The sequence below is a fragment of the Bos indicus genome, chromosome 5, assembly GCF_029378745.1.
Source record: "Bos indicus isolate NIAB-ARS_2022 breed Sahiwal x Tharparkar chromosome 5, NIAB-ARS_B.indTharparkar_mat_pri_1.0, whole genome shotgun sequence".
In the NCBI taxonomy this organism is placed as follows: Eukaryota; Metazoa; Chordata; class Mammalia; order Artiodactyla; family Bovidae; genus Bos; species Bos indicus.
Window position 1 is genome coordinate 43,710,591 of NC_091764.1, and position 21,130 is coordinate 43,731,720.

General features: G+C 40.8%; 1 protein-coding gene across 1 annotated transcript in view; it reads right to left on the reverse strand.

Annotated features, from left to right (window-relative positions):
- MYRFL (myelin regulatory factor like) overlaps positions 1-21,130 on the reverse strand; it is a 126,028-nt gene that overhangs the window by 62,974 nt on the left and 41,924 nt on the right. Inside the window, exons 3-8 of the mRNA XM_019960812.2 lie at positions 14,655-14,722; positions 14,303-14,555; positions 13,120-13,211; positions 6,868-7,018; positions 2,383-2,578; positions 258-334 (exon numbers count right to left, since the gene is read on the reverse strand). Coding sequence (XP_019816371.2) covers positions 258-334; positions 2,383-2,578; positions 6,868-7,018; positions 13,120-13,211; positions 14,303-14,555; positions 14,655-14,722 — 837 coding nt within the window. The remainder of the gene's footprint in view (positions 1-257; positions 335-2,382; positions 2,579-6,867; positions 7,019-13,119; positions 13,212-14,302; positions 14,556-14,654; positions 14,723-21,130) is intronic.

A 21,130-nucleotide genomic window follows, 5' to 3' on the forward strand; every position in this document is an offset into this window, starting at 1 on the left:
CAAGGTTGTTAGCAAGGTTGTCAGTAATAAATATTCTGTAAATAATGATGACCTAAAAGATGGGGCTTTTTATAGATTTTTTTGAAATTATTTCAATATATCGTACCTACTTTTGTTGATAAGCATGTGTTCATAATACTAACACATTATTACTAATTTAGTTTGTATCATGGAATTCTTTTAAAATAAAATAAATTTGGCAATAAATTTTCTTCCCAAAATATGTTCACAAGAGAATTCAGAGAAGAAGTTCTTACTTAATAGGATTGAAAATCTTTTTGCTTCTGTCTGCTTGGGACTGTTCAATAGCAATTATTTGATTGGTGGCTTCTACCTATGTAGAATAACAAAAAGTAATTACTTCATAATTAATTTCTTTATTAATTAAAACATTCATTAGTAAATAATTTTCAATTACTTAAAAAGTTTCCCAAGGCATTATGTTAAGCACTTGGCAAGAGGCACCAGTCACTGAAAGAATGTATAAGACAAGGACCCTGACCTTAAAGCAGTGTGCTATTGGAGAGAAGAGAAACAAATACCTGAAGAGCTAAACAAAGAAAACACAAGACAAGAGAGAACTTCAGGTAAACAGTGAGTATAGAGTGGACTATAGATCTTCCCGACCCAGGCATTGAACCAGGGTCTCCTGCATTGCAGGTGGATTCTTTACCCACTGAGCTATCAGGAAGTCCTCAAAACACATGAGCAAGGCAGCTCAACAGATCCATGCACTCACTCGTTCATTCATTCTTTTATTCATTCATTTCATACATACTTGTTGAGCACCTGCTTTGAATCAGGCATTGCATTAGGCAATAAAGGTGAGAAGACAAAACAGAAATCTCAGCCCTTTCAGAGCTTATTAATAAGAAATAAAAATAAACAGTAAAAATGAATAAAACATAGGAAATGACATTTATTCAATAATTCTTGTTATTCAATAATATTCTTGTTATTAGTGAAGAGTAGCAAGTGTCTGCTGGTATCTGCTCTATGACTGTAGGTATTTGCATAGTCACTGTCTTTCCAGAAAGCAATTAGGCAACCAACATCAAGAGTTTTAATACTGATTATATGTTCAATGTGCAATGCCTATTCTGGAATTTATTCTCATACAAAAATGAATATGCCTGGATGTTCACTGCAAAAAAAATTTACAATAAATTTGTAAATACAAATTAACAAAAAATTTACAATAATACAGAAATTAATATGGTATCTTGATATAATGGAAAACCATATCATCTTTGTAAATAATATTTTATAGTCTTTAATGATATTATATAATGCTATTTCCACAACATAATATTATCTATATGAAATTAATTTTAATAACAGAAAAAATAAGGAAAAATTAAGTTATTAAATTGTGGATCCCAAGTATGAATGAATTTTATCTCTTCTTTCATACTTTTCTATTATATGCCATAATGTCCACAATGGACTCATATTACTTCCATAATCAGAAATATATGTTTTATTATTGTGTGCTTGCTGTTTATTTTATTTTGGTTTGGTTTGCAGCAAGAGCAGCTGATGTGGTTAGCTGTGAAGCGCCACTTTGGGAGACTTGGTGCCTGAGCCCAGGTTGGTGATCAGAAAAAAACATATGCAGATAATGGATATTCCTCACCCTAAGGAGCTGGATCTGAGGTAATAATGCAATAAATACTTGTTGACCACTCAGAAGTCATCCTACATGCATTCTAATCCCAGCTCTATTATTGACTATTTTGGATGAATGGTGTGACTCTCCTGGGCCTCAGTTTCCCCTCTGCTAACTGGGAAAGAGGGAGCATCAACTAGATTAGTGGTTCCTTGGCTTTTTTAAGTTACAGACTTCTTTGAGAATTTGGTGAGAACTATGAACCAACTGCATATGGGAACACACCAGCCTCAAAAAGAATAAACTAATTACACTCAGCAAATGAAGTCCAAGATTTAGACACTAAAAACATTAAAGCTGTAGTTTGAAGTGATGTTCTGCAAGATTCTGAATTGGCAGCTTCTATTTCCTATGTCTTGAAATATTTATTCTTAGACCCCATCCACCATGCTGTGAGGAAGCACAAGCTGTCCCACAGAGAGGTCTACGTGGAGGAGAGCCCAAGGCCTCCCAGCTACAGCCCTCTTTGAGCTCCTGGCTGATGGCCAGTACAGATTTGACAGACACTCAAGTGAGCCATCTTGGAAACTGGATCCAGCTAATGACTCCTGAGTAGAGCCAAGCCCTGACCAAGTGGCAGATTTTTGATCCAAACCAATGAGTGTTATTATTTTCAGTTGCTAAGTTTCAGAATAGATGGTTATATAGCAACAGACAACAGGAACGCTTACTATATGTTGACTGAATGAGATGAAACTAAATAAAAGACTTACCTTAACCCCAAAAGGTTTCAAGTAAAACATTTCTATTGGCTTTAGACCCATTTGAGTTTTGACAAATTTTGGACTTCCCCAAACTTGAATATGGATGGTGATCTGAAAATGGTTCTTCTTTTGGCAAACAAAAGCTTCATCTGCTGGCGAAAAATTAAATCCTTTGTCTGTGACGACTCGATAGCCTACATCAGGTCTATGAAAAGTGGAAGCAAGAAACCAGTCTTACAAATATTTTCTACACATTTTCTTTCATGAACAATATTAATTATATAAACATTTTGGGAAAATACATTTTGGAAAGTATCTTTTGCTATATCTGAAAAATGTGAAAGTGTTAGTCACTCAGTTGTGTCCGACTGTTTGCAATCCCATGGACTGTAGCCTGCCAGGTTCTTCTGTCCATGGAATTCTCCAGGGAAGAATACTAGAGTGGGTCGCCACTCCCTTCTCCAGGGGATCAAACTCGGGTCTCCTGCATTGCAGGCAGACTCTTTACCAACTGAGCCAGGGAAGCCCTCTTGCTATATTTAATCAATTTTGTTAATTTTCACCAAGGAAATGAAAATGGTATTTCAGAACACAGCTGGCTATCTAACAGCTTTTTTCCTTCATGAGAAAGAAGTACAATTCTTGCCAAATGGAATCATTGTCTCCTCAGCCTGCCTTTTCGCTTTGTGTTTCCTAGATTTCTAACTTGACTCCACTATACAATAGAAAGACGTTGGTTAGAAGTTGAGAAGTTACTATATTACTCAGACATATCAAATATCTGGGATATATTTCCTTTTTTTCCTTCTTAAGAAAAATCTCTCATTTCATCAGCATCACCACACTCAAATAGTCCCTCAGATGAATGACTACTCAGCTTCCTGGTAGTCAGATGAAAAAAAAAGCAGACTGGTCAGAACTACCAGGAATAGCTTTCAACCAGATTAACCAGAGCCAGACTACTGATTGAAAACATGTTTTCACTAAAGTATGGCCATTTCCTTTTTATCCTTTTGATCTGATCATAGCACTGAATACCTACTATGTCGTTTACTTCTGCAGAAAAAAAATAATAGGTTGACGGTGGGTTAGCTAATCAGACTCTTGCGTTATTTGTTTTATCAAACCATGTTCAAGAGCTGTACTTTACATATACGTAATGCTAACTTGCTGCAGTAGTGTCCGACTCTCTGCAACTCTATGGACTGTAGCTCGCCAGGCTCCTCTGTCCATGGAATTCCCCAGGCAAGAATACTGGAGTGGGTTGCCATGCCCTCCACCAGGGGATCTTCCCAACCCAGGGATTAAATCCACATCTCTTAGGTCCTGCAGGTGGGTTCTTTACCACTAGCACTACCTAGGAAGTCCCTGTGTATTATATGCTTGATTAAATACTTTTTAATATTAATAAAAATAAAACCTATTAAACATGCAACATTATCAAGTAGAAAAGAGAACATAAAAGTTGAAAATTTTGGTAATTTTTTCTGTGTGTTGTAGATATGAAACATAATTTTTAATGCATCAGGTTTCCTAAATGTTCCTCAGGAAAAGAGCTCCTTCCTAGAACAACACACAGAGATGGCAGTACTTCCTGCTTTGCTGGCTCTCTGCTACTATGTGGATCTTTGCTTCCTGGGATCTCAGTTTGGATGGCTGCCATTTAATGAACAACACAGACTTTCTAAATTTTTTTCTAATTTCAGTGACAGAAATATGAATGGGTCTCTTGGGAAATGAGTATTCATGTTCTTGGCAAGCTAAGCACCTCACCGAATGGATCAAGTCACTAGGTCACTGATTACCCTCAAAGTCTTCTCAGGTGGCTCAGTGGTAAAGAATCTGCCTGCCAATGCAGGAGATGCAGGAGACATGTGTTCTATCCCTGGGTTGGGAAGATCCCCTGGAGGAGGAGGTGGCAACTCACTCCAGTATTCTTGCCCAGAAAACTCCATCGAAAGAGGAGCCTGGGGGGCTCATGGCATCGTGAAGAGTCAGACAGGACTGAGTGACTGAACAGGAGCAGGAACTGATCAAAGGCCCCACAGTCACAGCGCCCTCCAGCAGCAATGGGAAAATCCACTGAATGAAGAGGGAGATAAAAGCAGGTATTTTAAGACATCTGGAACTTTATACTGACTTGCTTGTCAAAAGGCTAGATGGATTGAATTGTATAGATTGGACTACAGAGGGTAGTAAGAACAGTTTTCATTAAGGAAAAAAAACAAAGGAAATATTTTTGTGTGTGATCTTCTATGTTTCACTGTCAAAAACTCTGAAGAAAAAAGATTTGCAGCTCAGATATGAGCATTAGCCTGAAATTTAAAGACAGCTGTAAGCAGACACTATATCAACCCATAAAAATTATACAGTTGAAGAGTATTCTGAATCTTAAAAAAATGTCTAATTATAAAAATTATTCTATTTACCTAAGAGTAGCGATTCTGCTTTTGATATCAAAAGTTAATTATAAAATCAACTAAACTGGCCTTTTTAAAGGTCTTTAACACAAGCTGTAAATATAATTCAAAAAAATGTAATAAAATTTTAATCCCCTAACTTTATAACTTTCAGGTTATTTAGAAAAATTATGCTTTTGTAACGAGTTAGATCTACTAATCAAAGCAGAGGCAAGTGATTTTCCATCTTAGTGATGTGAGTAGTGAATTTAAGACTTCTGAGTTCTAATCCAGATGAATATTACCTATCTTTTTTGCTTAAGAAAAGTGAATTATGGCTGCTACTGCTGCTGCTAAGTCACTTCAGTCGTGTCCGACTCTGTGCGACCCCATAGACGGCAGCCCACCAGGCTCCCCCGTCGCTGGGATTTTCCAGGCAAGAACACTGGAGTGGGTTGTCATTGCTTCTCCAATGCATAGAAGTGAAAAGTGAAAGTGAAGTTGCTCACATGTCCGACTCTTAGTGACCCCATGGACTGCAGCCCACCTAAGCATTCAAAATAAATCTGCTTCTACATCTTTGAGTTGATACTATTCATGTATCTTTTTGTTCTTTTCCCCAGATCAGTGAAGCATAGATTGACTGCTCAGATAAACTTAAAAAAAACTACTCAAGTAAGAAAAGAGATAACAGTTACCTTGAAAACTTGATCAACTCAGATCCATTACAGACTAGGAAGCATTACAGGTTTTGATTAAAATACTCTGCTTATGTGTGACAGTTTCATACCTGGGTATTCATACGTAAGACACTATATGGAACAACCCCCCCAAAACCATTAAATGAAGTCTGACTCAAAACCAGGACCTTTGGATCCTTCTTTTCTTTTTCTGTTGCACACAGCAGTAAAGATACAAGTTGCGACATTTCAGTGATACAACTAGCAACTTGCTTCTTCTTATCTCCTGTTAAACACATTGAGTCCCAAAGTCTAACTTCGCAGATTTTAAGGAACAGATTTCTTCCTTCTAGTTCATCCAACATAAAATTCCAAGTGATAAGTTTTGCTCTTAAAAAACTGTTGGGATTAACATATATACACTACTGACACTACATATAAAATAGAAAACTATGAGAAGGTTCTGCATAGCACAGGGAACTCCAATCAATGCCCTGTGGTGACCTAAATGGGAAGGAAACCCAAAGAAGAGGGATATATGGATAAGAAGAGCTGATTTACTTTGCTGTACAATTGAAACTATAAGCAACTGTACTCCAATAAAAATATAAAAAATAAAAAGTTATTTGGAGTTTGAAAAATACCTTGAAGACCCTCAAGTTTGTAGCCCAGCATTTCTCATTTCATATTATATTTATTAATTGAAAATCATATTCTTTACCCATTAACACACTTTAGTGTTTCAAGAAGGCATTTACAATCAGTGAAAATTCTAGAAGAGCTGGGTAAGTAAATTATATCCTAAGGAATAAAGAGAAGGCTTAAAAGATCTTTAAGAGCAATAGTGCATAAGTCTACATTTGTTTCTTGAAACTATAATGTCATAAGAATAGGATGAAAATTTTCTAGTTTAAGAATGTTTTGTATGGTTTGATTTCAGTCTCTTAATATAAAGCCACCCTCAACTATGATCACTACAGGCTATATTGGCAATAAACTGACAGTACTGAATTGCAACATTGATGCTGGGGGAGCTAACAATTTAATATGCCCCCCAAAATAATTCTATGAAATTTTTAATTGACTGCAGGATTAAATATTAGTGATTTGGGAAATCTCCATTTTCCAGCTTTTAGTTTAAACTGGGCATTTGATCTCAAAAAGATTCTCTCTCCCTCCATCATTTAGTGGGTAAATTATGAGTTAGAATTACAAATCTGGATTCTTGAAGACCAAAACTCATGTCCCAACTGTTTATTGTTAAAATGCAAAACATAAGGAGTAAGACACACTTTCTCACTGACACATTCCATTTGATCAGAGGTAGCATCAAAGCCCAAATACTTGGATTTAGTCTTGAGAGTTAGCCCTGGCTTGCTCTCCAGTCAACCATAGGGGTTCCTAAGGCCACTTACAGTTTTTCATATTGACTGTTTAATAAGCTGTGCCAAGGAACACTCCGGTATGGCTGCCACTTCAAAGCAGGAGAGGGCTGGTCCGCAAGCATCATGTTCTGTCTCTCACTGTCAAGGTCTTGCACTTCGATGCTGTGACTCCTACCTGTCACTGCAAAGAAATTGGTATGTTAGATCTTCCCTCGGAGGCTGTTTTTCTTAGACAGCTGCATGGAGCGAATGCATAGTCCATGTATGAGGCAGAGTGACCCTGTGGGGAACGACAAGTGTTGGGAAGCAGGGGGCATGTGGCTAGGTTTCTTTCCTCATCTGTAAATTGAGCAGTTTGGGTCAGTGATTCTAAGGTGCCAAGGTGAGCGCTTGTTGGAATCATTGCCCTCAGTGTCTATCTACTCTACTTCCGATATGGCATCTCTTCATTCCCAGTCTGTCTGGTTCTAGTGAATCCCATTCCCAGCCCGAAGAGGTGGAGTTTGGTGAAGTCCATTCCCAGCCTGAAGAGGGTAGGGAACCCAGGCTTAATCAATAGAACTACAGCATTCACTATTTGCATCAGTAAATACGATGCAAATAGTGAATGGCCTAATTCAATCCAAGAAACGTGGGTCTCTGTGCTTTAGGGGAGATGGGTTCAACGATGCTAACTCTTTTCCATGAGGTATGAATCTAAGACACATCCCCCAAAACTGCTGGCACCATTTTGGGACAAGAGAGAAAAGCCTGTCTGGAAATGAACCAGCACAGCAGAAGGTAGAGTTGAGAATGAACACACCCAGTCCCAATGGCATAGTTTGAGTTCTGGCGTCCAGTACTAAATCTTGCGTTACAGGAGCCAATAAAGCCCCTCATTTTGATTTTTTGTTTGGTTGCTGCATCAGGTAGTTTAAGGGTTTGTTTTTAAATTGGTTTTGTCCTTTGCTTCTTTCTTTTGCTCTTTACAACGAATACATTCTAATTTGTTACAGGTCCCTTGTGACACCAAGATTCTGTGGTCTAGCTTTTTTAAGTTATTTATTTGCTTAGTGTCTTACTTCCTTCAACTGCAAAACAGAAATTAAAACAGGTGTCCTGCCTGTCTTACAACAACACACAAGCAGAATATCATAACACAAGTGAAAGCACTTTTAGAAGCTAATATTACAACCAAGATAAATTAGCAGAGAATACTTTGTTAGAAGTTAGTATTAACTATATGAAACTGCTTCTTTTCTGTATCAAAAATGGTCCCATGACAGCAATTTCGCATGTGTAAGCTTCTAGTTTTGCATAATCCTTGCAAGTTGTTTGTCTAATTTGAATATGCCTCCAACTTCTGATTCAACCACAGAAAAATTTTATGTAAATCCTATTAAGATGCTTGCTGTTTCCCTTTTCTGTGAGCTCCCTACCATCACTCATGCCTCATACCAGGAGTGAAAGGGAAATAGTGTGTGTACATAAAACCTGGTGATGGCTATAAGCAACAAGTCAAGATATAACACCACCTTCTATACAATGTGCACTTAGCCCACTCACTGTTCTGTCTTTCTTTATACTTTTTATTGATGACTTCTTAAATAACTAGCAGAGCTACTTCAGTTTGCTTTGTATCCCAAATGTCCCAGAAACTGTGTTTTTCATGAGATATCACTATTATATGTCACCTAAGCAGAACATCTATTTTTTGAGTTTTGTATACAACCATTTCAGAAAAAGATTTTCTCAAAATTCTGAAAAACTTTTTCCCAGCTAAGAAGACATAAGGTCAGCAATCCTCGAAGTTCTTCACGTCCTCACTTCTCCAAGAGTTACCTGTCTTAAACTTTTCAAAACAAACAAAAAACCTTCCGTGGTTCTCCTGTTCATACCAAGTTCAAAGAAAGGGAGAAGCTAGTTCTTCCATCTTTCCTTTCTCCCTCCTGCAGTGGAGAGAGGATAAAGGAAGTTCAAGAGCTTGGAGTTTGGAACCATATGGAACTGGGTTTGAATCACAACTCTACATTCACTGGCCAATTAGGAAGTGGTCTAACATCTCTAGGCTTCAGTTGCTTCACCTGCAAAATGTAACAATATGCTGCCTCCCAGAACTGCTGAAGGAATTCAGTGAGTCATATCTGTAAGTGCTAAGCACAGTGTCTGCCTCCAGAGAGTTTAAACAATGGTGGCTTTGGTTAGTCCTGGCAGTACCGTCATTATCACATGTACTTGTTTTTCTCGGGTGACTCAGTTATATCTAAGAAGCTTTAGCAAATACTTCTTTCTCAGCCTCCATGGTAACTCTGTCTGATGTGAAATCATGTGGTGGTGGGCCTGAGTGCATACCTAACTCAGACCCTTCCCTACTCAAGTATGGCAGCAAGGCGACAGGGGAAGCAGCCAAAGGTCAGCTCTACCCCTCTAGGTGCTGACAGGGAGGGTGGGCAGGGGGCAGGGGGTTCTTTACTACTAGTGCCACCCAGGAAGCCCTTATTGAAGTATAATATTTGTGAAAAAGAGTGCACAGATCATTAGTACCCAATTTGATACTTTTTAATAAAATGAGTTATACTGGGTAACTACCTCTAGATCAAGAAATAGGATACTTTCAGCACTCTAAAAGATAGGTTCATGCTCTCTCCTGGTTACTACTTTCTCTTGGTCAAGAATAATCACTGTTCTGATCCAATGCCATAGAGAAGTTTATAGAAATTATGTAATATATGTACTCTTAGGTATTGGCTTCTTTTAACCAACAGTGCTTATGAGATCATTCATCATTGTTGCAAATGATAGTAGTTCATTCGTTTTTCTTGCTGTATAGTGTTCCATTTGTGATTATTATAACTAAAGCTAGTATGAATGTCTGTGGGGACTGTCAGTGGGCATATGTATATACTTCTTTTCAGTGTGTTCCTAGAATGGGGAATCACTGAACCATTGGATATGTTTCAGTAGATGTAGCCAAAGAGATTTATAAAGTGATTACAAGGTAAGGAATCTTAATCCCATTTAACAAATGTAGAAATTGGGTTCAAAGACCTGAAACACTCGTTCAGTGTCACAACTGTTACCTGGAACAGATGGATTCAAAATTTCTCTTCATGCTGCCCTGAGGAACTCTTGAGAAATGTAACAGAAGAGAGAAGCAGAAGTGTGAAGGCAGCAAAGTTTCAACTTTTGGGAGAAAACTCACAGCTTGCATCTGAATGTCTTTCAAAATATTTTCTTTGGCTTTTTTTTTTTTTTTGCTGTGCTGCATGTGGGATCTTAGTTTCTCAATCAAGCCTGTGCCCCCTGCAGCAGAAGTGCAGTCTCAACCACTGGGCCACCAGGGAAGTCCCTATATTACTTTTGTTTTTTTAACTCTTGGTGAAATAGAAATTATTATTCTTATGTGATAATCAAGAAAGTCAGGCTTGAAAAGTCCATGATTCCTGGAGACATGAGATAGGTACTTTTCCTGATTCTACACTGGAAATTCTTTCTCTGTGGACTGATGACCATGACTCTGGGGGTTAAAAAACACTCATGCATTTGAAGTTTAAGCCATATAGGGCCATGAGCTCTCTTATATTTAGAATTTTCATCAGATAGGACCAGGAATCCTCTCATATTCGGGGTCCAGACCATGTGGGGCCAGGAACCAGCTGGCAGAAGCCTGCCCAACACCTATTCTCTCTCAAAGCGAGTTTTTACATCTGCCTCCAGCAACCCAGTAATTCTACATTGTGAACCCAATAAATGGGCATCTTGGAACCCTTGACCAACATGCACTTCTGAGAAGAAATTCACCAGAAAAACCTTACTGATTGATTTAGGACATCTTTCCCCATCAAAAATCCTGCCTGTAAAACTAGCTCCTCCTTCCATTCCCCATATGCCATTTCTCCAGGACCTTTGTAAAACTCTTGGTCTCTGCAACAACAAATATGAGTTCCCCAGTGGAAAACTTCTGCTGAAAGCATAGCATTTGAATTAAGTGGTTTTTTTTTTAATTCCCCTGGGAACCTGCTCATTTTCATCCTGGAATTGCTATCTGGGGCCAATTATCTTTAGAAGGCTTTTCAGGGACCTTTGAATAGGATTTAAATAAGGAATGCAAGATTTCTGATGTGCTGGGACATTCCAGTTACTTCTCTATGACCATTCTCTAGAGAGAGTGACACATCAATGCCCTCCCTAGGGACAGGCTGCAGACCATCATCACAGGATGGAGCTTACTTCTGAAATGGCCAGGAGAATTTGAGTAGCAATCTAGCTTATGACAAAGCTCTTGGAAGGCTTGGGTGACTTACCCAAAGTACTCTCAGTGAGCTGGTGTATCTGTGGGAGAGTGAACAGATGGTCCTCTCATCTGGCTAGAAATTTACTCAGCTTTTGTGTTTAAGAAGCATAAATAAGCAGCAGGCAGTATGCAAGGATCCTTGAAGAAATTAGAGTAACCATGCATAGGAAGATAGATGGAGAGCTCTATATTATTCAGAAACAAGGCTTTAATTAGCGTTCTGTGTTTCTAAGGTTGAATAAGAAAAATCAAGGCAGCTGCAGGCCATGATGGGACCATGCAAAAGACATGAAGGCAGTAGAGGTTTGCTTTATATGATGGCTGGATGCCCGGGGCAGTACTACCACAGCACGTCCAGGGAGTGCTGATGTGTGGGACTTGGCCAAGTGAAGTCATCATTCAGTGAAGGACTCCCACAGCCCGTGATGGAGCTGAGGCCAGATGTCCCTGAACAAACCAGAAGGCTCCATGGGACTCAGAGGACCAATTCTCATCATGTGGCTGTGAAAGGCAAAGGCAGCAGTTTTCTCACCTGAGCAGGCAAGAAGGCCACGGGCACCTCCTGTCTGGGCAACAAAAACCTCTGGAGTGTGGAGACAATAGCTGCAGGGGCGCCTTAAGAGGAAAATCTTGGACTTCTGGCCAAACTGATGATTAGGAGTAAAAGAGATGTGACTTGGTATCCTGAACTGGGGGCACTGTTCACACTGCCTACGTTAATTATTTACAGTGGGTGGTAAGATTGGCATGGAATAGTGTCCTTTCCCCTAATAAGTGTCATAGCACTTGCTCCAGAAATTCAGAAGTTCAAGGCTTCAGGCTCAAAAACTTCAGCTTGTTCTCAATTTGGTCAGGTCCCCAAGCTCAAAACATGATGTGGCATGTGATATATAAGACAAAGAATGAGTTGGGCTGACCACTTGGGCATCATATAACCCGGTTAAAAGACTTCTAAAATGGTTTTCGTTGTTTTAGTCGCTCAGTCATGTCCTACTCTTCTGCAACCCCCATGGACTGTAGCCCTCCAGGCTCCTCTGTCCATGGGATTTCCCAAGCAAGTATACTGGAGTGGGTTGCCATGCCCTTCTCCAGGGGATTTTACAAAATGTCAAAGATCTACTGGGAATCTGCTAATTGGAAGCAAGTGCTAAGGAAGCTCAACTCTCTCCCTTTTGCTCCCCTGGAGAAATCCTCTCAAGTCCTGCTTCTCCCAGTAATTTCCTTTCCATGAGCCAGCAGCAGCATTGCCCAGGAGCTTGTTAGGAACGCAGAATTTCAGCCCACATCTCACACGCACTGAACCTGAGCATCTGCATATTACTAAGATCCCTGTGTTATTTGCGTGCACGTCTGTGTTGAGAAGGATCCCAGTGAACGAAGCACTGAGCATACCAGCAGGCTCTGCAGGTGCAGCCACACTGCACAGCCTCACCAGGCCTAGAGCCCAGGTCCTCCAAGACACAACTGCCCCCAGAACTGAAAGGACCAGCATCTCATCTCTGCCAGAGAGAGACAGTGGCATCTTCTCCCAGGAGCACCTGTATGACCCCACCTAAGACTGCATGAAACATTACATCAAGAAGGAAAAAATAGGATTTCCCTGGTGGCTCAGTGTTGAAGAATCCGCCTGCCAATTCGGGAGACACAGGTTCCATCCCTGGTCCAGGAAGATCCCACATGCCGTGGAGCAGTTAAGCCCATGTGCCACAACTACTAAACCCGTGCTCTAGAGCCCAGGAGCCACAGCTACTGAAGCCCAAGCACTCTGGAGCCTGTGCTCTGTAACAGGGGAGGCCCCTGCTCACCACAGCTAGAGAAAAGCCCACATAGCAACAAAGACCCAGCATAGTCAAAATATAAATAAATAACTAGAATTATGAAAATGGAAGAAATAAACTCCCAGAGCATATCATCGCCCTTCTATGAGAGAGAAAATGATTTTTGGGGCTACTCCAAGGCTGGTAAAAATCCCTTATTTAATGGCAGCAAGGGGCCCCGGGCTGGCTCACTGGGTCTGGAGTGGTGGGTCCACACGTGACAGTCCCCCGAGTCCTCCAGCACCTGTGTGCACTTTCTCTTCTTGGTTGGTGGCAATGAGACTCTAGAATCAAGAACCCAAAATAAGGTTAGCATTTTTCTTTGCTCTCCATGTCACATTAAATCAGATTAAATTTCCCAGGACCGTGCTCTTGACCTTCCTAAGACTAATTCTAGTTAAAGTTTCTTGCGTCCTACTAGTCTGTAATACCAGGTTGATACATGGAGTGGATGGAGCAAGCTCCTATTCCATGAGCTCTATTAGTCTGAACTTGGTTTTCCATTATCCAATGGATCTGGGATTCCTGTATTTGAAAAAATTAACAGACATCATTTCCAAAGGCAGAAACCAAGTCAGAAGACAAAAGATACTTAAAATTTGAGTGTACATTTTACACCTGAAATTGTTTTTCACTTGAAATTGTTTTTCACATGGAATTTTGTCACAATATTTGATGGCCTTTACTCTTTTGATCATCCTCTAGATCCAGAGGAAGGAATGAAAGAGAGGGAAGGAGGAACAGAAGGGAACGAGGAAGAAAGAATATTGATTGATACGTGAATACCGATTGAAAGACAATTGACACATGAGTTTCAGAGAGCTGTCACAAACTACTTGAGTGGTCTAGCTGAGGCTGCAAATGCAGAGTGCTTTTCTCATTCACCCAGAATTATCCCTCTACATTTCTGACATTTTGACTTTCCATCACACTTGGGTTCGGTGGATTGTTATTTAAAAACTCGTCTAAAGCCAAGGGTACTGGGTATCTGATATGTGTCTCAACACTGCCATCTTCTGGAAAGGACTATGCAGTTCATTCTACCAGCACTGGGGAGAGGGGCTGGCTGGACTTTCAAAACCAAGTATCTACAAACATCAGCATGAATCAGCCATAGGTATACATATGTCCCCTCCCTCTTGAACCTCCCTCTACCTTCCTCCCCATCCCACCCCTCTAGGTTGTTACAGAGTCCCGGTTTGAGCTCCCTGAGTCATACAGCAAATTCTATCTGCTTTACATATGGTAATGTAAGAAATCAACACAATTCTGTAAAGCAATTATCCTTCAATTAAAAAATAAATTTTCAAAAATTAATTTTAAAATAATAAAAAAAAATAAGACAAACAAGTAAACTAAGTATCTAGCCCTTTACCCAGGACTGTGGCACAGAGGCTGCTGATGGTAAGAACAACCAATTCCCCCAGACACAGACTGGTCCAGGGGGCTCATGAGGTGACTGGTGTCTGGGTAGCAGTTGTGAAAGGCTCTGTGGGGAAGGCCAGAGTTGCTCATTTCAGACGAGCTGTGCGACTGGTGTGCAGGCAGAATCCCAGGCGCATTTGCCGAATGGAGGAGGGCAGCTGGTGTCCCCCGGGCTGCAGGTGTCAGAGTCGGACAGCACGCACCTGGGGGAACATGCAAGTGAGGGAGGCCTCTTTCTCACCATACAGGGCCCAAGAGAAGAGAAGTGCAAGACATGTGAAAGGGAGGTGTGTCACACTCACCTTTGACCTGTGGAGGAGAGCAGGAATCTGATGCAGAATAGGGTGGGGTGTCTGGGAGTTGGCCTTGCCTGAGGATGAGAGACAGGCGTTGCTTTTTTGTTGTAACCTATTTCATCATTATATTTTTGTCACAAACTGGTAGTGTGTGCAGCAGCCCCCAGGGAGGGTTCTAGGTGCTCCTGGGGGCCAAAGCCCACCAGACCACGCCCAGCGTTGCGTTGACTGGGCTCCAAGTCGAGCAGACCTGGGTTTGAATCCCAGCTCTTCCACTTCCCAACTGTGTATCCATGAACAAGTACTTACGCTCTCCAGGCCTGCATTTCCTCACCTACAAAGTGGGAATAATCATGATGCCTCTTCAGAGCATCATAGTGAAAATTAAATGAGATACTGTGTATAAAGCCCATAAAATACACCCCAAACACAATGAGTACTCAATAAAGTTTAATTAACATTAGCGTTGCTTCTTGACATTCTCAAAGCACTTACACCAGAGAGATGATTGGGCCAAAGCAGTATAAAATATCACTACTAACGCCCTGGCTTTCCATCTGTGCTCTGGGGAATCCTAAAGGTCTTGGAAGGAGTTCAAGTGTTTTATAAAAGAAAAATTGTAAATACCTGGAGGGGAAAAAATTACAACTTTTTTCTGTTTTATATATTAAGGTGCAAGTAAAATTTTATTTTTTAAAAAAATGACTACCACCACTAAAAAAAAAATGTGAAAATTTCTGTTAAAAAAAAACAACTCTACATATGTATACTTATGTATACACATTGTTGTGTGGCAGAAACCAACACAACATTGTAAAGCAATTATGCTCCAATTTTTTTTTAAAGTTATTATAAGATAATGTCCATTAAAAAGTAAAAAACCACAAACCTATCTTTTATGTTCAAAAAGTTTCTTGCTGCTCTGATTCTAAGTGATGTATAAGCACCACCATCTTCCACCTGACTCCCCTGCTGGAGAGTAAACGATCCTGTTTTTCTTGGTTAAGATTTCAACCTCATGCAATAAAGAGAGAGGTGAAAGTTGTTCAGTCGTGTCTGACAATTTGCTACCCCATGGACTATTACAGTCCATGGAATTCTCCAAGCCAGAATACTGGAGTGGGTAGCTGTTCCCTTCTCCAGGGGAATAAAGAGAGAAGTCTGTCTTTATAAAGATAATTTAGAAAAAATACAGAAAAGCTATATTTTTTCCTCAAGTCGGTGCGTTATAGTTTATTCGTTTTTATTAATAAGGAAAGAGAGAACATACATTATCCTTCCTCCCAAAGCTCCACCAAAATGGAAGTAAAAAGGAATAAAGAAGCACGAACATGAAAGGACATAGCGTCTGTGAGTAGCGACCACGACAGACCATATTTCAGTAACAGTGAGGCAGACAGAAGTAGGATAGGTGGTAACTGAATTAGCAGAAGGGAAAGGCAAAAACAAGACTGCCTGGGGATGGCAGAGGGCATGTTGGAGCCAACAAGACTTTTTCCAAGTTGAGTATAACTCCAGCAAAGTCCAAAACATTGATGTCATCAGCAGCCTCTGAATCCAGGGATAAGGTGGAGCTAAAAGTGAAAAAACTAGGACTTCCCTGGTGGTCCAGTGGTTACAAATCTGAAGGTTCCCCACCCCTGGTCGGGGAGCTAAGATCCCACATGTCACAGGGCAACTAAGCCATGTGCCACAATTCAAGAGCCCTCATGCCATACTGTGTGCCACAACCAAGACCCTATGCAGTCAAATAAGTATATAAAAATATGAAAAATAAAAGTGAAATAATTGATTGAAAGTTTAAATAAGGAATAGCTGGACCCTTAGATCAGTTTCCCCAACCTGTATAGTCTGGCAACTACCTCCATCTTCCCAACAGAAATTGGAAAGATTTTTATTCTCCAGAGAAACAGATCCCAGGAAATTGTAGAGCTTTGGGACCAAAAATGGAAGGACTCATTAAAAGTCTAAATGCTGAAAGATGAGACCCTTCTTCAGCTTGGCTTTGCAAGCAACCAAGCTGATTTCCCACAGTAAGAAATTAGAAGATTGCTCCCTAAAAAATGCAATGTCTTCAGGACAGGAGAGGGGGGAATGAGATTTGGAATTGAAAAGAAATAAAGTGGCCAATCCTTGCCTGATCACCCTATAGTGAAACTCATTCTTTAAGAATAGTGGTTTGCAAATAACTTCTTAAACAGGAGAAAGCAATAAAAGACCAGACATTTTTCAGAGAACCTTAACCATTAAAGACAGAACAGACAACTAGATTCAAAAGGAATGCAAAAGAATCACAAAGAGTTCTTCTATATCTGATAAGACTGGTAAGCTCCGACCAGACTTGACCCTCCCAAAGATAAAAATATCAACTCTGGAAAATTATATATATATATAGTTGTTGTTTTTCAGTTGCTTAGTTGTGTCTGACTCTTTGCGACCCCATGGCTGCAACACGCCAGGCTTTCCTGTTCTTCATCATCTCCTGGAGCTTGCTCAAACTCATGTCTATTGAGTAGATGATGCCATCCAACCATCTTATCCTCTGTTGTCCCCTTTTCCTCCTGCCCTTAATCTTTCCCAGCATCAGGGTCTTTTCCAAGGAGTCATCTCTTCACATCAGGTGGCCAAAGTATTGGAGCTTCAGCTTCAGAATCACTCCTTCCCGTGAGTATTAAGGGTTGATTTCCTTTAGGATTGACTGGTTTGATCTACTTGCAGTCCAAAGGACTCTCAAGAGTCCTCTCCAGCATCACAATTTGAAAGCATCAATTATTCAGCACTCAGCCTTCTTTATCATCTTTTTTATGGTCCAACTCACACATCTGTACATGACTACTAGAAAAACCATAGCTTTGACTCTGGAGCCTGGTGGGCTACAGTCCAGAGGGTCACAGAGAGTCAGACACAGCTGAGCAACTAAGCACACACTCGTGATATACCTGAAAATACTGAAAAGTAGACAAAAGGAAGAAGATTTTGGAGGAGTTCTGAAACTTAGAAGAAAGTAATGGCATAGGGTGAGCTGTCTATTTACAGCTTTTAGCCTTAGGGCCAGTTGAACAGCTAAAACTCCATGTGTTAGTTGCCAGGTTTCTCTGTCCATGGCATTTTCCTGGGAAGAATCCTGGAGTGGGTTGCCATTTCCTTCTCCAGGGGATCTACCTGACCCAGGGATCAAACCCTAGTCTGCCACAATGCAGGCAGATTCTTTACTGTCAGAGCCTCCAAAACTCCAATAGAAACCCACAGTCTTTCAGGATTGAAGAATCAGAGAACAGAGTTGGGGGCAAACATAGCTGCTGAAAGTGAAAGGGAAATCTTGGGAAAGAGGGATACAGAGAGGGGAAACCCTAAATTCTTTGTAAAATCCCTGGCCAAATGTGTGGCTAAATCATGAGCCATCAATATGTCTTACAGAGGAATAAAAGTAGAAGAGATTTTTTAAAAGACAAATAATAAAGTGGCTCCTGTTCAATAACAAAGAATTAAATGCAATATCAATAATTGCATTAAAGGTTAATGGATTATATACTCCCATTAAAGGGAAGATATTGGAAGAATGGATTTTTAAAACACAAGGCCCAACTATATGTTGCCTGCAAGAAACACTTTAAAGACTCTGGTAAGTTGAAAGTTAATGGAGAAAGAATATGTGTATGGGAAGGCAGAAGTGATTTCATGAATAACAGCTAAAATAGACTTAAAAATAAAGAGACTCATTCAATAATAATAGGATAAATGGCAAAGTGTGGTCTCCTGAGGATTGATAGCCATGCAAATTAAAAGGAGTGCAAAATAGATGTTCTCTTGAGCTGGCTGAAGTTAGCACATCCAGGACATCTGCCTGCTGCCTCCAAAGCAGCCAGGATTCCTTTCAGGTTGCAGCCAGGCTGGATTAAGCATTTACTGAGTGCCTAGTATGTGCTCATGACTCTACTAGACAGTAGGCAGGACTTACAGTGCTAAGATGTGGGCTTCCTGGGACTTCCTGGCGGTCCAGTGGTTAAGACTTGAGCTTCCACATCAGTGGGCATGGGTTTGATCCCTGGTGAGGGAAATAAGATTCCTCATGCCCTGTGGTAAAGCCCCAAAAAAGAAAAAACATGGGCTTCCCATGAACACCCAGCTGGGACTATTCACAATTCTACAATCCAGTCCTCGGTTTTCTCCAGTGACTCCGCCCAATACCTTCACATACCAATTTCACCTTCTCTAAAGCTCTATTGCACAGTGACATCACCTCAGCAGAGTGCCCTGTACAGAGTTATTACTTAATAAATATGAATTACTGCTTTTTACCTGACATATGGCCATAAACATGTGTGTATTTATAAATTCATATATCAAGAGAGTTTTCCTGACCACCAGTCTAACCCGGTAGTCTTCCCCCACCCCTTGCATTCCACTCTCCTACCCTACACTTCCTTTTCTTCATCTTACTGAACCACTTTATACAATACGTCACTGTCTTTCTCTTCCCACTGGAGTCCGTAATGACCTTGGAGCACTAAGAGTGAATGCTGATGGCAAAGGAAGAGCTCTCCCCAGGAGCAGACAATAAGGAAATGCATTGTCTTCTGAGGAATTTAAAAAAGCAATACTTAAACCCACAGAAAGTCAATCTGCTATTTGTCATTACAACCACACACCACTAAATCAAAGAGAAACGCCTGGGTGCCCTGCAGGGCAGACTGCTTTACCACATTGCCCTCAGTAAACTGCCAGCAGGAACTTCATTGTTTTGTTTGCTGTTGTACCCCATCATGCAATTACAAAGATTGCTGTTACTGAAAGTATTTTCTCCAGATTTTCATGTATATGATTCATGTCCTCCCACACAGACATTCACTTACGAGCATGTCTTAATACTCTGTGTGTGTGTGTGTGTTTGTGTCTCCTGCATTGTGCCCACTGGCAGGCACGTAGAAGTGAAGTCGCTCAGTCGTGTCCGACTCTTTGCGACCCCATGGACTGTAGCCTGCCAGGCTCCTCCATCCATTGGATTTTCCAGGCAAGAATACTGGAATGGGTTGCCATTTCCTTCTCCAGAGGATCTTTCTGACCCAGGGATTGAACCGGGGTCTCCTGTGTTACAGGCAGATTCCTTAACGTCTGAGCCACCAGGGAAGTCCATGTCTTAATACTATGTGTGTGTGCGTGTACATGTGTGTCTCCTGCATAGTGCCCACTGGCAAGCATGTAGTAGGCACTTAATAAATAAATATTTGATCAGGCTTGGTACCCACCACCTGGAAGCTGGGATGGGAAAGGGCCTTGGCAGAAATGTCATCATAAGATAAAGTTGCCCAAGAAAATCATTTTATGACAGGGCAGTGGAAGCAAGAAAAGCAAGGTGCAAAGCAACTATCCTACAATTAAAAAAAAAAAAAGAAGAAGACGAGCAAGCTGCCACCCCTCTTATTCAGCCCTATCTTGGCAAACTGCAAACACCCTGACCCTCTCACCACTCTCTCCTGCTGCTTGAGAAATAGACAACCTTTAGAGAGGACCTTGGAGAAGGCAATGGCACCCCACTCCAGTACTCTTGCTGGGAAAATCCCATGGATGGAGGAGCCTGGTAGGCTACAGTCCGTGGGGTCGCAAGAAGTCGGACACAACTGAGCGACTTCACTTTCACTTTTCACTTTCATGCATTGGAGAAGGAAATGGCAACCCACTCCAATGTTCTTGCCTGGAGAATCCCAGTGACGGTGGAGCCTGGTGGGCTGCCATCTATGGGGTCGCACAAAGTTGGACATGACTGAAGCAACTTAGTAGCAGCAGCAGCAGCAGAGAGAACCTACCCTGGTCCAGTCACTGAGCTAACCCTTTGCATGTGTTGCCTCATCTAATGTCTGCTATGACTATTTTTGCTCCTAACCCCCAGACAATGAAACTAAGACTTGATGAGATTAAATAATTCACCCGAGATTATTCATCTGGCAACCAGTCAAATTGGAGTCAAAAGATCTAGCATCAGAGTTTATGCTCTAAGAGCAAGGTGTTGGGCTTCTCTGGTGGCTCAGTGGTAAAGAATCTGCCTGCCAATGAAAGAGACATGGGTTTGACCCCTAATCTGGGAACATCCCACATAACGCAAAGCAACTAAGTCCATGCACACAACCACTGATCCTGAGTTCTAGAGCCCTGGAGCTGCAACTTCTGAAGCCTGTGTGCCTGGAGCCTGTGCTCTGCAACAAGAGAAGCCCATGCACGCAACTAGAGTGCAGCAACAAAGACCCAGCACGGCCAAAAATAAATACCTAATTTTTTAAAAAAAGAATATGGTGTTTTTCGATACAGATATTTAAATATCTTAAACTCTTTACCGTAGGTTATTTCATTTTTTACAAATATCTTCAGAATTGATAAGTCACTGGTAATACTTTAGCTCAGGATTCTGTTTAGCTTTTCTCCTACTGCATCCGTTTGAACCCAGAAATCAAACTGGTCAATGAACCCAGCCTTTAAAACGCTCATCT